At 48.6% G+C, this 20,770-nt stretch overlaps 1 protein-coding gene across 1 annotated transcript in view; it reads right to left on the minus strand.

Moving 5' to 3' along the window:
- LOC137419063 (uncharacterized) overlaps positions 1 to 20,770 on the minus strand; it is a 1,330,575-nt gene that overhangs the window by 1,033,309 nt on the left and 276,496 nt on the right. Inside the window, exon 3 of the mRNA XM_078770723.1 lies at positions 19,386 to 19,523. Within this exon, the coding sequence (XP_078626849.1) occupies positions 19,386 to 19,523 (138 nt within the window). The remainder of the gene's footprint in view (positions 1 to 19,385; positions 19,524 to 20,770) is intronic.

The following is a 20,770-nucleotide window of genomic DNA, read 5'->3' on the forward strand; positions in this document are numbered from 1 at the left end:
GTTCGGTTTTCTTTCATTTTTAATGTTTCAGAGTGAATATAACAAAAAATCAATGCCATATTTGAATTCACCATAAAAAGACATTTAGATAACATCAAATGCATTTTAAGTGAGATTCCGTGGCTGTGGACCTTTAAGAGCTATCTAAATAATAATCTATATAATAATACCGTAAGGACTCGACTTTGTTATCCCTTTTACGCCGCACCCAGTGATCCGATGCCCACGGCATGAATGCATTTTCCATCTACGAACCGCGCTCTTTGTTTATCATGTACAGCCATACTCGAAAAATCTGAATTCGCCGACTTTGGGACCCAAGAGCATCCGATTCTCGGCCGATACGACGCCATCTTACCACACCATCATATTGGCGTCTGCTGGGCGAAGGCGATGCGAGCTGTCCGCTGATTGGACAGTCGAGTGGTGTGATGGGTGGTGTGAACCAAATGGTCTTTTTATTCCCTTGAACATTTTAAATTAGGATATATAAGGAAACGTCTTTATCGTCATTTTAATAAAGTTAAATGGAGTGACGTTGCGATACTCGGGGTGCGTTGCATAAATCCTCATAACTCAGAGCGGTGTAGCAGGTGGCGAGATGTAACACTCCCAGAATGGCGCTATGCCGATTCCTATTACGAATCCATTCATTTTTCAAAAGTATATCGTAGCGTTGTCATTTAAGTAGATTGCTGTGGTGGACACGAAAGCACTGACGTGGTGACATCACCCCGCACACCAAGTGGGGGTGGGCCACGCCAGGGAGAGAGGCGTGGCCTCACGATATACACGGGGCGCGCAGCCCTGAGCAGATCAGTGTTTTATATTGCAATAAATATGTTGTTCATATATGCACTCTTCATTCTCATCTTTCTTCCTAACTCTTACTCGGACAAGGAAAGCCCCTATGCCATCCATAATGGTACACTCTATCCATACACCACATCCTCCCTTCCGTGGATGTTCCATGGGCATGGCCATGAACGAACAGGCTAATAGTGCTGCAGTGTGCGTGCCGGAGTGCCAGGTAACGGCTGTGCCAAGGGATGGAGTGTCCGAGATTATAAAAAGGATCTTTCATTTTAGGGCGTGTATTTTAGGGTAAACTGTGACGGAGGAGCAAAGGGGTGAGAAGGAAACAGAGTAGGGTAAGGGTGGGGGTTCGGAGGGGATCGATCATTAGAGAGCCACAAAAAGGAGTTCTATAAAAGGTTTACCATTTGGCGCGCTTTCTTTCCCTCCACCACCAAAGGTGGATGGAGGTTGTGTTTTCACCCCCGCCTGTCTGTTTGTCTATGAACAGGATATCTCAAAAAGTTGTGGATGGATTCGGACGAAACTTGGTGACCAGGTTAGGTATATGACGAGGATGAATTGATTCAATTTTGGTGAAGATTCGAATCCGGATCCGGATACGGGAATTTTTAATTTATTAAGCGATTCATGACCATTGAGAGATGGGGCCCTAAAACGATATATAGCATATTTCAAAAAGTTGTGTACGAGTTGGTTAAATGAGTTGTTTAGATGACAAGAACAAGCTGATTCGATTTTGGTTCATGTCGGATCCAGATCCAGCCTATCAGTGGATACGAATCATAAAATGTCCACCTGGCGGAGGTATGCGCTCTACTCAGTGCCACCACTGAGTGGACAATCCAGAGCATGCATTTGTGCCGGTGTTGGCGATCGTTGTGCATATACGCACTCTTCATTCTCATCTTTCTTCCTAACTCTTACTCGGACAAGCAAATCCCCGATGCCATCCATAATGGTACACTCTATCCATACAACACATCCTCCCTTCCGTGGATGTTCCACGGGTTTCGGCTAGTCTATATAATAATAGCGTAAGGACTCGACTTTTTTTATCCCTTTTACGCCGCACCCAGTGACCCGATGCCCACGGCACGAATGGATTTACGATCTACGAACCGCGCTCTTTGTTTGTCACGTACAGACATACTCGAAAAATCTGAATTCGCCAACGTTGGGACCCAAAAGCATCCGATTAACTGCCAATACGACGCCATATTACGACGCCATCGTATTGGCGTCTGCTGGGCGAAGGCGAAGCAAGCCGTCCACTGATTGGACAGGCGAAAGCGAAAGCAAGCCGTCCACTGAGTGGACAATCCAGAGCGTGCATTTGTGCCGGTGTCGGCGAACGTTGTGCATATACGCACTATTCATTCTCATCTTTCATCCGAACTCTTACTCGGACAAGCAAATCCCCTATGCCATCCATAATGGTACACTCTATCCTTACACCACATCCACCCTTCCATGGATGTTCCACGGGTTTCGGCTAGTTTAATATTAATCTTGGTGTTGCGAGGCCCAGACATGAACTTATATTTTATAAGAAGCGAGTCTTCATGTCATAATCGTTTCTTCAAAAAAGGCTTCTTCTTCACCGTCAAGCTGCGACTGGACCTTATTTGTCCCATATTTCTTCTGGATTGTTCTACAGAAACAAAGAACACATTTTAATTTTTCTGGTCAAAATTAAAATGCAAAATATTCATCACCAAAAATTATGTATTTTCTCAACACAAAAGATTGTATGTTAATTTTTTGCGTTTCCACTCACCAGTTGCAAAACAGGAAGCACTTCCGTTTGTCTGGTGAATATCATCTGAATCTTCTGTGACAGATGAATCATTGTTGTGTTGTCTGCCTTCCACATTTACAGGATAGACATCATCTGTGTACAAATCAGTGTCAGTCTTTTGCAAGGAAGTGACATTGAGAACCATCTTGAGAGTTCATAGAATATGTTACATCATGGAATATATCCTTCAATTTAAATATAATAATGAAGTTAATATTGTTAAAAAGAAAAATTCCGAATATTAAGCACTATTGAAGCAGTCTTCTACATCACCCCCATATACCACCCTATTTAACATGTCCACGTACTGCTAAACTGGAGGATAGTGGATGTAACAATTAGGCGATTTGTATTCAACAGTGTTTAAGTATTTAATTTAATTGAATTAAAATAAATATTGTAAAATTCATTAAAAAAAATTCTGGAAATTATTGGCGTTGCACAGTGTCTATTATATCACTCACTCTAACACGTTACATTGGTTATTTGTGCCTGTGGTTGGTGTACTTTATGATGTTGAAGGAACTGCGCTCCAACGCGAGTTGAAAGAATTGACGCGACTAAAGACGGAATTCGTCCGAGTTGCTTTATTGAAACAAAACAGCTCAGGTATTCTGACAAGCCCGTTTATCGGGCAGCAATATATATACACATTTATGTTGGGAAGTTTGCCCGGCAAAAGCTATACCGGGCATGCCCGGGTGTCAAGGGCGAGCCTTGGAAAGGCGAGTCTGGACCTGCCCGGGCGTGTTTGGCTGCGGCCTGGCAAGTCGAGGCTGGGCGTGCCCGGACGCTCTGGGCGAGCCCTGAAAAGGCGATAGCGGGCATGCCCGGATGCTCTGGGCGAGCCCTGGAAAGGCGAGAGCGGGCATGCCTGTGAAAGACGAGACCGGGCGTGCCCGGGAGGTTCGGGCATGCCCGGGAACAGTGAGTCCGGGCATGCCCGGGAGAGGCGCGTCTGGCCGTGTTCTGGCCGTTGCAAGGCGATTGTGTGCATCCAGCGGTAACCGCTACACACGCCCCTCCAGAATCGACCTGCACCGGCAGGGTCAATTTAAGGGGGGTCCGGATGACCCGGCCGAAGCGACCCCTGGAGGGTCGTGGGGAGGGGTCCGACGTGGTGGTGGGTGGTCGAGCGGGGGAAACTGTGGACGGGGGGCGGCCTCGCCGCGGAGGAAGGGCCAACCGTGGTGGTCGGTCGACGTCCATGTGCGCCGGTTTGAGGCGGTCCACAGAAATCCGGTCCGGCCGGCCGCCGAAGTCGACGATGAAAGACTTGTCGCCCCATCGCAGGACCCGGAAGGGCCCGTCGTACGGCGGCCGGAGTGGCCCCCGGTGCGCGTCATGACGCACAAAGACGTACTCTGCTGTGCGAAGCGCCGGGGGGACGTAGGACTGGGGGCCACCGTGGCGGGACGTCGGCACGGGGGCAAATCGTCGGGCGGCCTCCTGGAGGTCCGAGCGCTGGCGAGCGGCGGACCAGGGACTGGTAGCGTCAGGCACGAATTCGCCCGGGATGTGGAGTGGCTGGCCGTAGACGAGCTCGGCGGCGGACGCCTGGAGGTCTTCCTTGGGGGCCGTGCGAAGGCCCAAAAGGACCCACGGCAGCCGGTTGGCCCAACCGTCATCCTGAAGGCCGGCCATGAGTGCGGCCTTCATGGAGCGGTGAAACCGCTCGCACAACCCGTTGGCTTGGGGGTGGTAGGCCCTGGTGCGGTGCAGCATGACCCCCAACGAACGGGCGACCGTGCCCCAAAGCTCAGACGTGAACTGTGGGCCGCGGTCGGACGAGATGTCCGCTGGTGCGCCGAAGCGCGCGACCCAGGTGGCGATGAACGCCTGCGCCACGTCGGCGGTGGTGGTGGAGGCGAGGGGCATGGCCTTCGGCCACCTGGTGGTCCTGTCCACCATGGTGAGCAGGTGGGTGAACCCCCGCGAGGGGGGCAGGGGACCCACCAGGTCCACGTGGACGTGATCGAAATGCCGTTCAGGCATGGCGAAAGGTGCCAGCGGGGCCTGGGTGTGGCAGTGGACCTTGACCCGCTGGCAGGCCGTGCAGGCATTGGCCCAGTCGCGAATGTTTCGTCGAAGGCCGTGCCAGACGAAACGCGCCGACACCAACTTCTTAGAAGCTTTCCGGCCCGGGTGAGAAAGGCCGTGGATGGAGGCGAAGATGCTGCGCTGCCAGGAAACAGGCACGATGGGGCGAGGCTGGCCCTGGGAGACGTCGCAGAGCAGGACGGTGCCCGCGAAGGGAATGTCGGCCAGGCGGAGGCCCGTGTCCGCTGCACGGAGTGCCTGCACCGAGGCGTCGGTGGTCTGGTCGGCCGCCATGAGTGCGAAGTCCACGCCGAGGTGGACCGCTGGCCCGAGAAAGACAGTCGGCCACGGTGTTGTCTTTGCCAGCGACGTGCCGGATGTCCGTGGTGAACTCCGACACGGCGGAGAGGTGGTGCTGCTGGCGGGCCGACCACGGCTCCATGACCTTAGCCATTACGTAGACCAATGGCTTGTGGTCGACGAAAGCCATGAATGGGCGGCCCTCCAGGAGGTGTCGGAAATGGCGAACGGCCAGGAATAGCCCGAGCAGCTCGCGGTCGAACGTGCTGTAGTTCAACTCATTCGGCCGGAGTTGCCGGCTGAAAAAAGCGAGTGGCTGCCAAACCCCGTCCACCCATTGCTCATGGATGGCGCCCACCGCGTAGTTGGAGGCGTCCGTAGTGAGGGCAATGGGCGCGTTGAGCACCGGGTGAGCCAGCAGCATTGCGTCGGCGAGGGCCCGTTTGGCGCTGGCAAAGGCCGCGTCCATGGCCGCGGACCAAACAATGTCATGCTTGGCCGGCTTGCCCCGGAGGGCCTCGTAAAGGGGCCGCATGAGCTGAGCAGCGCGGGGCACGAATCAGTGATAAAAATTCACCATGCCGAGGAACTCTTGGAGGCCCTTGATGGAACGGGGACGCGGGAACGTGGTGATGGCCTCGACCTTGGTCGGCAGTGGCACGGCCCCGGTCTTGGTGATGCGGTGGCCCAAAAAGTCAACGGTCGTCACGCCGAAGTGGCATTTGACCGGGTTGACAATTAAGCCGTGCTCGCTGAGGCGACCGTACAGTGTTCGGAGGTGGAGTAGGTGCTCGGCGCGGGACGTGCTGGCGACGAGGATATCGTCCAGATAGACGAAAAGAAACGGCAGGTCGCGCAGCACGCCGTCCATCAAGCGCTGGAACGCCTGGGCCGTGTTCTTGAGGCCAAAAGGCATCCGCAAAAATTCGAACAGGCTGAACGGCGTGATGATGGCCGTCTTCTGGACGTCGGCCGCCCGGACAGGTACCTGGTGGTAGCCCCATATCAGGTCAATTTTCGAAAAGATGACCCGTCCTGCCAAACGGTCGGAAAAGTCCTGAATATGCGGGATCGGGTACCTGTCGGGGGTGGTAGCGTCGTTGAGACGGCGGTAGTCGCCACACGGGCGCCATCCATCCCCCGGCTTTGGCACGATGTGCAGTGGCGAGGCCCACGCGCTATCGGAGCGCCGCACGATGCCGAGGTGCTCCAACACATCGAACTCAGCCTTCGCCACGGCGAGCTTGGCCGGGTCGAGGCGGCGGGCCCTGGCGTAGACCGGCGGGCCCGTAGTGGGTATGTGGTGCTCAATCCCGTGCCGCACCGCGACGGGCGAAAACGTCGGCCGCGTGAGGGCCGGGAATTCCGCGAGCAGGCGAGCGAACTCGTTCGCTGCCGGGAGGGCGCACGCCAGTTCGGTTGGCGTGGAGCTGCTCATCGTGCACGCCAGGGAGCTGAAGGTCTCGGCGTTGACAAGGCGACGACGTTTGACGTCGACCAGCAGCCCGTGTGCGCAGAGGAAGTCGGCGCCCAGCAAAGCCATAGGGACGCAGGCGGTCACAAAAGTCCATTGAAAACGCTGGCTGCCGAAGCAGAGGGTGACGACGCGTGGGCCGAAAGTGCGTATGGCCGAGCCATGAGCAGCGACCAAAGAGGGGCCGCAAACAGCGTCCCACCTGTCCTGCTCAGAGGCGGGTATGACGCTCAGTTGGGCGCCGGTGTCACACAGGAAACGCCGCCCAGACGCTTTGTCCCGAATAAACAGCAAGTTGCCCGAGTGGCCGGCGCTCATGGCTGGGAATGAACGCCGGCCCGGCCGTTTCCCGACCTGCCGAAAGTGCACGGGGGCCGGCACGTCCGAGCCTTGTGTCCGAACCTGGCATGGTAATAACACCATGCCCGGTCAGGTGGAGGCCCCGGCCGTCGTGTCGGAAGCGGGCGGTGCGGCGTAGCGGCCGCCAGTTGCACCGGCAGTTCGGCCTCCAACCGCGCAGGGCGCTCGGGCGTCGTGGGCGTCGCCTCGGACGGCGGCGGGCTCCAGCTAACCGCGCCGATGTGCTGGCCCGCCGAGGAGATCTTATCGGCTTCCCTGGCGAGGGCGCGGGAATCCGTGATCAACGTGCCAGCCAGGGCGAGGCGTACCGGGTGAGGCAGCTGGCAAAGGAACAGCTCGCGGAACAGAAAATCCGGAGAGTGCTCACCGAGCAACGAGAGCATATAGTCCATGTGCTCTGACGGGCGCGTGTCGCCGAGCTCGGGCAGAGCGAGCAGGCGCCGTGCGCGTGCTGCCGGTGAGAGGGCGAAAGCGTCGAGGAGGAGTGTCTTCAGTGCGTCGTATTTGTCAGCAGCCGGCGGGTGCTCGAGGAGGCTCAAGGCGTGGGCCGCGGTGGCGGAACCGAGTGCTGCCACAACATGGTGGAAGCGGGTGTCGTCCGCGGTGATGCCTCGCAGGGCGAACTGAGAGTCCGCCTGAGCGAACCAAACAGCCGCATGAGCCTCCCAGAAGGTAGGCAGTTTAAGCGTCACTGCCGTATCCATGTCGGTAGGTCACCAATGAAGGAACTGCGCTCCAACGCAAGTCGAAAGAATTGACGCGACCAAAGACGGAATTCGGCCGAGTTGCTTTATTGAAACAAAACAGCTCAGTTATTCTGACAAGCCCGTTTATCGGGCAGCAATATATATATACATTTATGTTGAGAAGTTTGCCCGGCAAAAGCTATACCGGGCATGCCCGGGTGTCAAGGGCGAGCCTTGGAAAGGCGAGTCTGGACCTGCCCGGGCGTGTTTGGCTGCGGCCTGGCAAGTCGAGGCTGGGCGTGCCCGGGCGCTCTGGGCGAGCCCTGGAAAGGCGATCACGGGCATGCCCGGATGCTCTGGGCGAGCCCTGGAAAGGCGATAGCGGGCATGCCCGGACGCTCAGGGCGAGCCCTGAAAAGGCGATAGCGGGCATGCCCGGACGCTCTGGGCGAGCCCTGGAAAGGCGAGAGCGGGCATGCCCGGGAAAGACGAGACCGGGCGTGCCTGGGAGGTTCGGGCGTGCCCGGGAACAGTGAGTCCGGGCATGCCCGGGAGAGGCGCGTCTGGCCGTGTTCTGGCCGGTGCAAGGCGATTGTGTGCATCCAGCGGTAACCGCTACAATGTCATTTTAAACATTAATTCTCCTGTTTGGAATGATTTTCAATTTTGTTCGACTCCCAAGCAGCAGACAGAGTGAAAATATTGTTGCAGACGCAGGTTTTGGGTTTGCGGTGCGTCATGAGTGGGACATCTCGGACTCTCCCCAACCTCTGGACCCCGCAGGTCGCCATACCCTGGATTGACACCGAACTACTGACACCGATTGAGACCGCCAAACCTGGCAACACAATTTATCTCAGCAGGTGAGCCTTCCATAGCGTGAACAGGCAGGCAGCTTCTCCTCGGGTGCCCAGCACGTTCAAACAGCAGCGATTGCTCTGGTTTTCCAGCTCTAAATCCGCTTCCACACTAAATATTCTATCCAATGTAAGCTCCCTCTGTGGGAAAGTTTGGCGGCACATCCGTAACCTGCCAATTAATTTAAATGTTCACACTGACATTCGGCAGATTTTCCTCCGTGTTCCGCACTACCACCGCTCATGTGCGGAACCCCTGCAGACGTCACACAACACACGCAGCCCCGTAACCTTCACCACGCCCACTCTTGCACCGTACATCCGGTACATCCCCAAATCGCCTCGCGGACCAGCGCACACAACTTACACACACCGGCCGTCTCACGATCTCTCACACACCATTTACTCACACGATGCACTCCAAAGTCAATCTCACTCCATGAAAGTTTACACACTACTTTACATTGAGCCATTCCACGGAGGTCCCGTCGCTTAATTTGTCATTTGTGCCGCGAAGCATTTGTGCCACGTACACTCAGATGTGCACCATTCCTTGCGAATTTTTTTCCAATCATCTACACACAGGTGTTTTGCTGGCACATAGGACCGTTATCACACAGTGACATGCAGTGCCTTGAAATGTGACCTTCCTTGGACCGGTACAGATGACAAACCTGTTCTTTTTAATCTCCCGTGCACAGGACCAGAACATCTTAACATTTAAAATAATTCCCGCTCAGTAACCTCACCCCTCCTCTCAGTCAAGGTAACGGTTACCCCTATCTGAGTCGGTGAAAGACCCGTACTCTCGCTCGGTCATGCACTCCACTCTGCATGCTCGTGGCACACACTCCGTTACACTCAGGCTCGGCACTCCAAGGAACCCTGAGTTCGTTATTCCACCCAAGCTCGGCACACACCCTTTCACACCATGAATTCGCTCCAGCTCACACAGCCTCACCTCGTCATGATCCGCTTTGATCGCTCATATGCTCTCCACCTGCACCTGCCATGCGTTATCCCGATCTTTACACATTGTTTCTACACATTCCACAATCTCTTCCTTTACATTAATTGCCCTCTTGCTTGTCTCTCATTATTCTTCTTTGCCTTTATCCATCGAATTTCATTTTTTATCTTTATTATGTCCATCTTTGCCCCCTTTAGTTCTTCTTCTGAGATGACTTTAGTTGCTTCCATTGTTTTTCATTTTCTGTTCTTTTGTCTCTGTCGTTCATCCCATTTATTATATGTTCTGTGTTCGGTCATCATGGCCTATTTTACATTCTTTCTTACTTGCCCTTCTGAGCTGGCTTTAGATCCTCTATTTCTTCTAATTTGCTGTTCAGTTCTTTTTGCCCCTCTGCAAGTCCGTTTTTCCTTGTTTAACCCTAGGATGCATTCGGGGTCTTTTTGGGCTGGCATAATTTTATTTTTGCGATAACTTCGTTATAAAAATGTTTACACCCATGATATTTCATATATCCTTCAAATAAAGGGTAATACATATTCCTGTATGTCTTATGGTTTTTTTATTTTCAGGGTCGGGGAGAATGTATTTTTAAAATGTTACCCCCATTAATGCATTCGTGGGCCTTTTTGGACCCAGGCCAAGCATGATTTTTGTTTCGCTATAACTTTGTTATATTATCTTAGAATTGCATGACCTTTCATAAATGCTTTCAATAAAGGGTAGTGCATGCCCCTGTGTTTGTGTTGTTTTTTTTCCGTTCAGGATTGGGGGAAAATTTATTTATAAAATTTTTATTCCATCACTGCCTGGGGGCATGATTTTGTTTTTGTGATAACTTTGTTATGAAAACGTTTTTACCCATGATCTTTCATCCATGCTTTGAATAAAGGGTAATACATATTTCTTTGTGAGTGTTTTGGTTTTTTTATTCTCAGGGTTGGGGAGAATGTATTTTAAAATTTTTACCACCATGCATGCATCATGGGTCTTTTTGGACCCGGGCCAAGCATCATTTTTGTTTCGCTATAACTTTGTTATAAAAACGTTTTTACCAATGATCTATCATGTTTGCTTTGAATGAAGGGTAATAAATACATGTTCCTGTTTGTGTGTTTTGGGTTTTTTTTCTTTCTGGATCGGGGGAATTAATTTTTTTAATTTTACCCCCATGAATGCATTCGTGGGTATTTTTGGACCAGTTTGACATTATATATAACAGGTTGTGATATCACAGGTCACAACCTAACAGGAAGTGGTGACAAGTTAGCCTGCCATTTTGCAGTCTTTGTCAATCTCTTGCAATCCTTGTTTGTGAGCCTTCAAAAACATTGCCTGTAAGTATAAAAATATAGTCTAACCATTCATCTTGTTATATCCATCAGAATTTCGCACATATGGGTTGTACAATTGAAACATTGTTCGTGTGCTGAATTTATATTACCAGCTCAGTCGGCCTAGTCTGCTAATGAGTGTCATAGGGCACTAGTTGACACAATTGTGTTATGTGGCATCACTGTGGATGAGCAACTGGTACCATTCAGAGGCCGTTGTAAATTTATCCAATATAGGCCGAGCAAACCGGCAAAATATGGCATCAAGATATTTTGGGCTTGTGATGCAAAGACCTCATATGCTGTGGATGGCATGGCATACACAGGTGGACAGCCTGGGCAAGCCTTGCAAAAAAAACCTCGGATCAAATGTCGTACAGACATTGTGTGGTCCATTGAGGGGTTCAGGACGAAATATCACCATGGACAACTTCTTTACGAGTGTTCCACTTACTCGGACACTGCTGGAGAAACGTCTGACGCTTGTGGGAACACTTAAGAAAAATAAGGCCGATATCCCTGCACTGATGGCATTCAGAAAGGACAGAGAGCATCACAGCAGTGAATTTGGATTCACTGAAAATCTAACTATGGTGAGCTATGTGCCAAGACCCAACAAAGCTGTAATTTTGCTCAGCACATGACAACATGACAAGGCGATCATGGAAGGAACGAGCAGGGGAAAAAAGCCTGAAATAATCAGCTACTATAACAGCACTAAAGGCGGCGTGGATACCATGGATCAAATGGTTCGCACATATTCATGCAAACGACAAACCAGGAGGTGGTCCATGGCACTGTGGTATAACGTCCTGGATGTTGCCTGCCTGAATGCGTTTCTGCTGTTTTCATCACAACATCCAGAATTCCATCCAAAGGTACGCCGCTTGTGCCTGAAAGATCTTGTTGTGGAAATGGTAATGCCTCATATGGAAGACAGGTTGAATAACAACCCTTCACTTCCAAGCAGCGTCAAATATTCCATGGAGATTTTTTGGCATTTGGTGCCCAACAGCCGAGACGTCCACAGGTGGTGCCAAAAAAAGGAAAATGTGCACTTACTGTAAAAAACAGGACAGAAAAATCTCCACGACATGCCAAAAATCCTCACAGCATGTGTGCAACTGGCACAGCCTGCTTTTGTGCAACAAATGCCATCCATAAGAATGCCATGCCATCACCAAGAAATAAGAATAAATTTACTGTTGAAAATGTTTTGTATTGATTTTTTTGAGTATGCATGTCTTGGAAATACGTCTGAGTTGTCGGGGGATTCTTTACCTACCCCACCACCCACACAATCAAGATGGTTGGGGGGGGGGCGGGGAGGTCGAATTCCAAAACTATTCTGGGGAACAAGCATTCTTCATGCCATGTTTGAGCCCTGTGGGTCAAAGGGTGTGGAAGATACATCAGAACACATCACACACACACACATTCAGCAATGCTATGTAAAAGGGGGAGGGGGAGTGGGTATTAAATAATAATGATAAAAATAAAAAGAATACATCCAAAAAAAAAACAGCAATAAAGAAAATTACATCTGATTGGTTTGTTTTTACCAACAATAACCTAAATAATAAACCTGTCCAAAAAGACCCCCAAATGAATTAATGGGGTAAAATTTTAAAAATACATTCTCTCCGACCCTGAACAAAAAAAAACAAACCCAAAACACTCACACAGGAATATGTATTACCCTTCATTCAAAGCACATATGAAAGATTATGGGTAAACACGTTTTTAGAACAAAGTTATCGCAAAAACAAAATCATGCCCCTAGGCAATGTGATGGGATAAAAATTTAAAAAATAATTCCCCCCAATCCTCAACGAAAAACAAAGAATCTACACACACAGGGACATGCACCACCCTTTCTTCAAAGCATATATGAAAGATCTTGGGTAAAAAACGTTTTTACAACAAAGTTATAGCGAAACAAATAAACAGCATAGCCTGAGGGCATAAAAGACCTCCGAATGGAAGAGGGGGGGGGGGGTATCGTACCCCAATGCATCCTAGGGTTAAGTCCATTCACCTCTTCTTTTATCCCATTTGTCTCCTACATCATTCTAGCCTCACCCGCCCCCATCTCGTCCCGGTCACCATCCACATGCTCACTCACCTCTCCCCTTACAGCCTCGAGCATTGCGGCTATCTCATTTCCCATAGCCTTCATATCAGCCTTTACCTCTGCCTGCCCCACATGCATGTCATGCCTTATGCCATCCACCTTGTCCCTCCTCCATTTTCATCATCTGTGCCATGAGTTGACTAATCAACAACATCACCTGGTCATTCCCGGACTGCAATGGTAACAGCGACCCACTATTCCGTGTCATCACGCTGCCTTTTCCAGGGACTGGTGAGGGTTGTGTCCTCCATAGCCATCGGCACCTCCACTGCTACCCCTCCTGGTCCTTCTCCCACAATGTTGCATTCATTTACAGCTTCCTGGGCAATTAGCTCCTCCATATCCTCCTGAAGTAGGCCCACCAGGTCCTGGTCACCTTGGCTTGACGTAGCTGTATAACTCTTTTTAGTACAATTTCACCCTTCACTCCTTACAATTTTTGTGGTGCTGCTGAAAGGGTGCCAGATTCGATTCTCACACCTGACATCAATTGTTCCGGGCACAGGGTTCTCACTCTTTTACAAACGTGTTTCCTTTGGGTGCAACCGGTTTGGCGGTGCTAATTGTGGTACGTACCCTCAATGCACATCCATATTTATGAGATATCTCCTGCGACAAAGCATTTAAGGCCACTCGAGGTGGGGGTACAAAAACGAAAGTATAGATTTTAGACATTAGACAGAAAGGAGGAGTCTATTGACAATCCTCTTGAATTGAGGTAGGTTGAGAAAGAGGTGAAATAAGGATGCAGGTAAGCTGTTCCAGAATGATGCCTTGCATTGAAAAAGAAACAGAAGAATACCTTATAGTCTTACTCCTTGGGACAGATATGGTATATGGATGGGAAGAAACTGCCAGACGTGTTGAGTGACTGAAAGAATCAGTGCCTCAGGCAGAGCTTCTGTCATTTTTTTTTTTTTAACAGTACAATGAAAGCCCTCATCAGCTGATCCTCATTTCCTCATCATTGTCTCCTCTTCCTGTTCAGGCTGGAGTTCCCCAAGGCAGTGTTCTGGGCCCTGTGCTTTTTCTGGTCTTCATCAATGATCTCTCCGACTCTCTTGAAAATCCTCTCTTTCTCTTTGCTGATGACTCCACTCTCTGCCGCTCCATTCCTCTGCCCTCAGATCGGCAGTCTGCAGCCTCCTCACTCTCTGAAGACCTGGACAAAATCACAGACTGGTCAAACAAGTGGAACATGTCTTTCAATCCTGACAAATCTCACACCCTTACGATGTCTCTCCGAAAAGATCGACTGGACAACCCTCCCATCTACTTTCTCAACAATCCTCTGCAAGAAGTTCTGTCGCTCAAGCTTTTGGGTCTCACTATCTGCCATGATCTTTCTTGGGAAAATCACATTGCCAAGCTTTCCTCCAAAGCCAGTCGCCGACTGGGCATCCTCCGTCGTGCGAAGTCCTTCCTTGGCACACCTGAGCTCCTCACCACATACAAGGCTTTCATCCGCAGCTCAATGGAATACTGTTCTCCCCTATGGGCCGGTGCTCCTGCCTCACACCTAGCTCGGCTTCACGCTGTTGAAACCAAAGCTTTCAGAATTATTGGAATCTCCCGCGATGTCGCTATCTCTGAGGGCCTTTCACTCAATCACCGCAGGCAGGTAGGTGGTCTTTCTGTCTTCTACCGACTCCTCTCTGGCCTTGCACCCCCAGCTCTCTCTGTGCTCTGTCCCCCAAATATTCCTACAGGTCGCACAAGATCTGCCGGCAACCCTCTGTTGGTTAAACTGCCGAAATCTCGGCTCTCTGCTCACCTTCACTCTTTCATTCCTCTTTTCTGCCGCCTCTGGAACAAACTCCCTCACTCCCTTCAATCCCACTCCTCCCTCCAGGTCTTTAAAACAGCTGTTCACCACCATCGCTTATCTTCCACCATCGAAAACCTTGATCTTTTCTACCCGCGCTAATTCACCCCAGATCCACCTTGTTTGAAATTCCAACTTCCTTCCTGGAAGTCCTGGCCATGTCCATATGTTTTATACCTCTCCCACCCCCCCTCCCTTCCCATGCCCCCTCCCAAAGCCCTCGCCCTCTCTCAGATCTCTCGATGTCTCCATGTCTCTCGGTCCCTGCTCTCAAATGTTGTGTTTGTGTCCTTCCCCCTCTCTCCCCAACTTGTCTACCGCTCCCGATGTTATATATTTTTGTGTCGGTTTGTCTTTCTGTGTGATTAATGTTCGCTCCTTCACGAGCCTCGATCTCGTATACAAAAAAAAAAAAAAATTACATTTAAACGATGAAGATGATTTTGCTTTTTCTTGCCGGAAACAAAGCGTTTGCTGCTGTTAATGGTACAGTTTCAAACTTTACAGAAAATGGTTATTAACCAGAAATGTGCGTTACAAAGAAATCGGTTTGTATCCTCTTTGTCCAAAAAAAATTATGAACCACCTTCTCACGTATTTTTTTTTCAATCTTATCTTCCCCCATCCAGTGAATCACCACCATCTCTTATCATACCCCCATCCAAAACCTTGATCTTTTCTACCCCCGCTAATTCTCCCCAGATCCACCTTGTTTGAAATTCCAACTTCTTTCCTGGAAGTCCTGGCAGTGTCCATATGTTTTATACCTCTCCCACACCCCTTCCCATGCCCCCCCCCCCCAAAGCCCTCGCCCTCTCTCAGATCTCTCGATGTCTCCATGTCTCCATGTCTCTCGGTCCCTGCTCTCAAATATTGTGTTTGTGTCCTTCCCCCTCTCTCCCCATCTTGTCTACCGCTCCCGATGTTATATGTTTTACATGTCGGTTTGTCTTTCTGTGTGATTAATGTTCGCTCTTTCACGAGCCTCGATCTTTTATACAAAAAAAAAATTAAAATCTTAGCGAGAAGTAGTGTTTGACAGTCGAGGCTGCAAATTGACTCGAATGGTCCAAACGTCTCGCTTTCTCCTATATTTTCGATCAAACAGCTGAATAAAAGTGACCATTTGTTTTTTTAAAGTTTTTTGGTTTTCATCAAAGAAAGTTCCTTAAAAATTTATAAAATAGAAAAATGGTGAGGGTGAGGGCCCCGAGGTTGTTTGCCTCGGGGTCCGTGCTGGCTCCTGACGCCGCTGGTCACGGGTAAGAGGAGACAAGGTTCCTGGGTATGTAGTATATCGTTTTGAGTCATCTGCGTCAATGCTTAATTGAGAAAGAATACAATCAGGCAGATCATTGATATATAACATGAACAATATTGGACCCAACACAGACAGACCCCTGAGGACTCACATTCATATTATGGACAGGGGATTACTGTCCCTCATTGACCACAGAGATTTGACGATTTGTAAGGAAGTCAGTGATTGTATCAAGCAATTTTCCAGAAATGCCAGATGATTTCAGCCTTCGAGATGTCGAAACAAACAACCATAGCTTCTCCACGATGACCCAAAGCCCCATCCACATGTTCAATGATTAGGGTAGAACATCACCAGCAGACAATGACTGTCTATGTCCATACTGAACATCCGTTAGGAGGTTGTGGGTTTCCAGATGAGTCATGAGTTGGTCTATCAAGGATTCAAACATTTGCTGATAACAGGTAGAAGGTTAACAGGCCGATAGTTAGAAGGATCTGATTACTCACCGGAGCTTTTAAAGACAGGGTCTACAGAAGCCTGCTTCCAGCTAAGTGGAAACACAGACTTAGACATGCACAAGCAATAATGTTTTGAGAGAACAGAAGACAGTTCAAATGAACACATCTTCAAAACAATTGTAGGGATTATATTTGGTGCAGTAGATTTTCAAATGTCAGGCCTTTGAATAATCTTAGCAACTTTCCTGGGTGTGCCGATGATAGTGGAAAGCATGGTGTCAAGATGAGAAGGACAAACAGGCAATGTTTGTCCGTGGTCTTCAAGTGTGGAGTTTGCAGCAAAATGCACAGCAAAGAGGTTGACTTTATCAATAGGAGAAGTAAGCACTCCAGGGAAATTGAAGAGGGCAGGAATTGTTTATTGATTACGGTTGAGAACGCTATTAGCAATTCTCCAAAAATCTTGAGAACCGAGCTGTTTACTTGAGATAGAATTACAAATAGATTCTGCATATCGTCGATTGGCATTCTCCAATAATCGTGTACAGTGGATGCTCGCAAGGCAAAACAAACGATGTGCCTCACTCAAGCCAACACAGTGACACTGTTTGAAAAAGCGATTGCGATGGGTTCATAGCAGCAGAACAAGCTGGAGTGAACCATGGCTGAGAGTGTTGTTTCACTTGGTAGGTCCGAGAAGGGAGAAAGAGGTCCATAACAACAAGGATCCACTCAGGAACTTCCTAAGCAGCTTCAGATGGGTTGTGACAAAGGATCGAGTTCCAGTGAATATCGGCAAGAAAAGAAGGCAAGCCATCCCAGTCAGCCTTGCTATCTTGAAAGACAGTCCCAATGGACACGATGAACAACAGTTGATGGTGAAGAAAAAGAAACCTGAACTTCGATGGTGACATGATCAGAATTTCCAAGAGGGTGGACAATATTTTATTTTATTGTATACAAATTCAAGGCTCATGTAAAAGCCAACACATAAGGCACACAAACATAAACAGAGACACATAAAACATAATTATAATAAAGGGAGCTGGAGACAAGAGGGGGCGGAGAGAGGGAAGCACACAAGTAAAAGAGAGCAGGGATATAGGGAGTTCTGTGGAAAGGATAGGGGTTTGGGTGGGAGGGGGGATGGGGGGGGGGGAGGTGGTGGGCCATAAAAGAAATGGACACCATTTGGACTTTCAGGAGAGAAGTCGGAATTTGAAAAAGGTAGATCTGGGGTGAATTAACGGGGATAGAAAATATCAAGGTCTTGGATGGGAAAAGATCAGAGATGGTGGTGAACAGCTGTTTTAAAGACCTGGAGGGAGGAGTGGAACTGAAGAGAGTGTGGGAGTTTGTTCCAAAGGCAAGAGAAAAGAGGAATGAAAGAGTGAAGGTGAGTAGAGAGTCTTGATTTAGGCAGTTTCACCAGAAGAGGGTTCATGGCAGATCTTCTCTGTCCTGAAGGAATATTTGGGGGACAGAGCACAGACATAGCAGCGGGAGCTCGGCCGGAGAGGAGTCATGGCTTGACAGAATCTTCACCTTGTAGTGAGAGAAGGATACAGAGTCCAGGAGCAACCTGGTATGACTGGGTAAGGTGGGTACAGAAAGAGAGATGGGTTTGGGACACAAGATTTTGAGGCAGCACAGTGTTGAAGCATTCAGCTTTTTCTCATGTAGCATCAGGTGTGTGGCCGTTTGAGGTAAGGGAAGGGATGGAAGGAGAACAATCTCCAGAAACTGATTTGACCAGACGCCACAAGGATTTGGAGGAGGGGGAAACTCCTGGGGTGTGGCGTAGAGAGGGTTTGTGCAGGAAGAGTGAGGAATAGAGTTCTCATATAGAGAGCAACTCTGCCACCAGGACAAGGCTCAGGTCTATCATACCAGAGGAGGGAGTAATCAGGGAGAGATACTAAGGAGTCAGAGACATCTTGAAGGAGGAAGGTTTCTGTTAAGCCGATCAAGTTTGGTTTGTTAGAAGCAACCTGTATGGAGAAATCATTCAAGTCTGAGCAAATGCCGCAGATGTTTGAGGTCCATACCATTAAAGAAGAGGGAACATCAGGTACAATAGAGTGGGAGGTAGGGGGAGCCGTTGACAGTGTGTCAGATTGCATAAGAGCAAGGAGGGAGGGCAGGATGAGGAGAAGAAGAACAATAGGCTAGGTAGTGATGGGTTGAGGAATTGTGACAAAGCAGTTGTGACAGTGTCAGGGAGGAATTAGCACCTGTATGGTTCTGATTGACTGACAGTTTTGGTAACAACTGTGGTTCATCTTGCTTCATCTAATACTCCTAATCGATGTGTCTATGAATGAAGGAAAGAAAAATGGGGAAACTATCCAATTTGACTTGCAATCCACCTCGACATGTACGCTAGAATATACGTTATTCTGAATTCAAAAGATTATGGGCTGAATTTCCGAAAGGTGTTAAAGAATTAGACTCGTGTAGAAACCTTCATGCACGATGATCGAGTGTGTTTAAGGCCTTGAAGCGAGCATTGCAGGACTTGTAATTGGGAGTTAACATGGGATGGTGAATAGCATATAGTAGATGCATTAGGAGTGCTTGAATTACCTCAAGAGGAGGAAGAGAGGATAGTAATAGAGCAGTTCACCGACGTGCATTGAGAATCTTCGAGGATAGATGCAATCCTCTGAAGAAATATGGCAATATTTAATTTGTCCAGCGTTAGACTCTCCAAGGAATCATTTTGATCGCTGCTTAATCTTGTGTAAGATCACCTGGATCAACCGCCGATGAGGATCCATGTGCTGAAACCACTTCAGCAATTGTCTGTGATGCTGCAATTCTGTGCAAGTGTATCATTTAAATTATATGTTCGAGATATCACAGGCTAATCAAATGTTTCAACACGTACAACTAATTGGCTGTTTATATCCTTTCACAAATTGCGATCTGGTCAGGTGGATTAGCTGTGCGCACACAACAATATTTTTAACAACGTTTAAGGTTTACGCGTGCGTTAACAAAATGCTCACCAAGTGCCGTTCGTAAATTCAGCCCTGAATGGTAATTTTGTAGGTTTCTACTCACCTGTTGTAGAACAGGCAGCACTGCCATTTGTCAAAGGAACATCTGACTCTTCCTTTACAGATGCAGATCTCAAAGCTTCTGAAACAGAAGAATCGTTGTTGTTTTGTGTGCATTCCACTTTCACAGGACAGACATCACCTGCAAACAATTCAGTGCCAGTCTTTTGCAGGACACAAAGTTTAAATCTTCCAAATATAAATCAGGTCAATAAGACATTTATTCAGTCGAGGCAAAGGATTATCTAAATATCAACAGAACACTACACCGTTACAGGACATTTGGTCCATGTCTTTACTGCAACCTCCTCCCAGCACATGTATCAAAACAAGACATTGCTAAATGGACAACTAGCTCCAAAACTTACACGGAGGCTACTTCTTACGAGTAAGAGCAACACATAAAGACAAACAGAAAACAAGTAAAACATGCAATAAAGGGAGTGGGAGAAAAGAGGGGGCGAGAGGGAAACACAACAACAGTAAAGAAGAAGTACAGTAGTAGATCTGCAGAAGGGAGAGGGGTGGGAAACGGTATAAAACAAATGGACACTACTTGGACTTTCAGGAAAGGAAAATGGAATTTGAAAAAGGTGGATTTGGGTTGTATTAACGGTGGTAGAAATGATCATGGTTTTGCATAGGGGAAGATAAGAGATGTTGGATAAGAGAAGACAAGAGATGGTGGATAAGAGAAGATAAGAGACTGTGGATAAGAGAAGATAAGAGATGGTGGATAAGAGAAGATAAGAGGTTGTGGATAAGAGAAGATGAGAGATTGTGGATAAGAGAAGATGAGAGATTGTGGATAAGAGAAGATAAGAGATGGTGGATAAGAGAAGATAAGAGATGGGGGATAAGAGAAGATAAGAGATGGGGGATAAGAGAAGATAAGAGATGGGGGATAAGAGAAGATAAGAGATGGTGGATAAGAGATGATAAGAGATGGTGGATAAGAGAAGATAAGAGATGGTGGATAAGAGAGGATAAGAGATGGTGGATAAGAGGATGAGAGATGGTGGATAAGGGAAGATGAGAGATGGTGGATAAGAGAAGATAAGAGATGGTGGAGAAGAGAAGATAAGAGATGGTGGATAAGATAAGACAAGAGATGGTGTATAAGAAAAGACAAGAGCCGATGGCTAAGAGAAGTTAAGAGATGATGGATAAGAGAAGATAAGAGATGGTGGATAAGAGAAGATAACAGATTTTACCCAATACTGTACTGCAGTTAATGAAATTTATTTAATGTCCAAACTGCATTTAATGAAACTGGTCGATCAATGTGCGGTATGGGACTCATCCCGGTGTTTCACAGGTAGCATGATCCATCAAGGCGTGGTAGGGGTCTCATCCAGGTGTTTCACAGGTAGGATGATCCATCGTTGC

The sequence above is a fragment of the Myxine glutinosa genome, chromosome 1 (genome assembly GCF_964187855.1).
Source record: "Myxine glutinosa chromosome 1, kmMyxGlut1.1, whole genome shotgun sequence".
Classification (NCBI taxonomy): Eukaryota; Metazoa; Chordata; class Myxini; order Myxiniformes; family Myxinidae; genus Myxine; species Myxine glutinosa.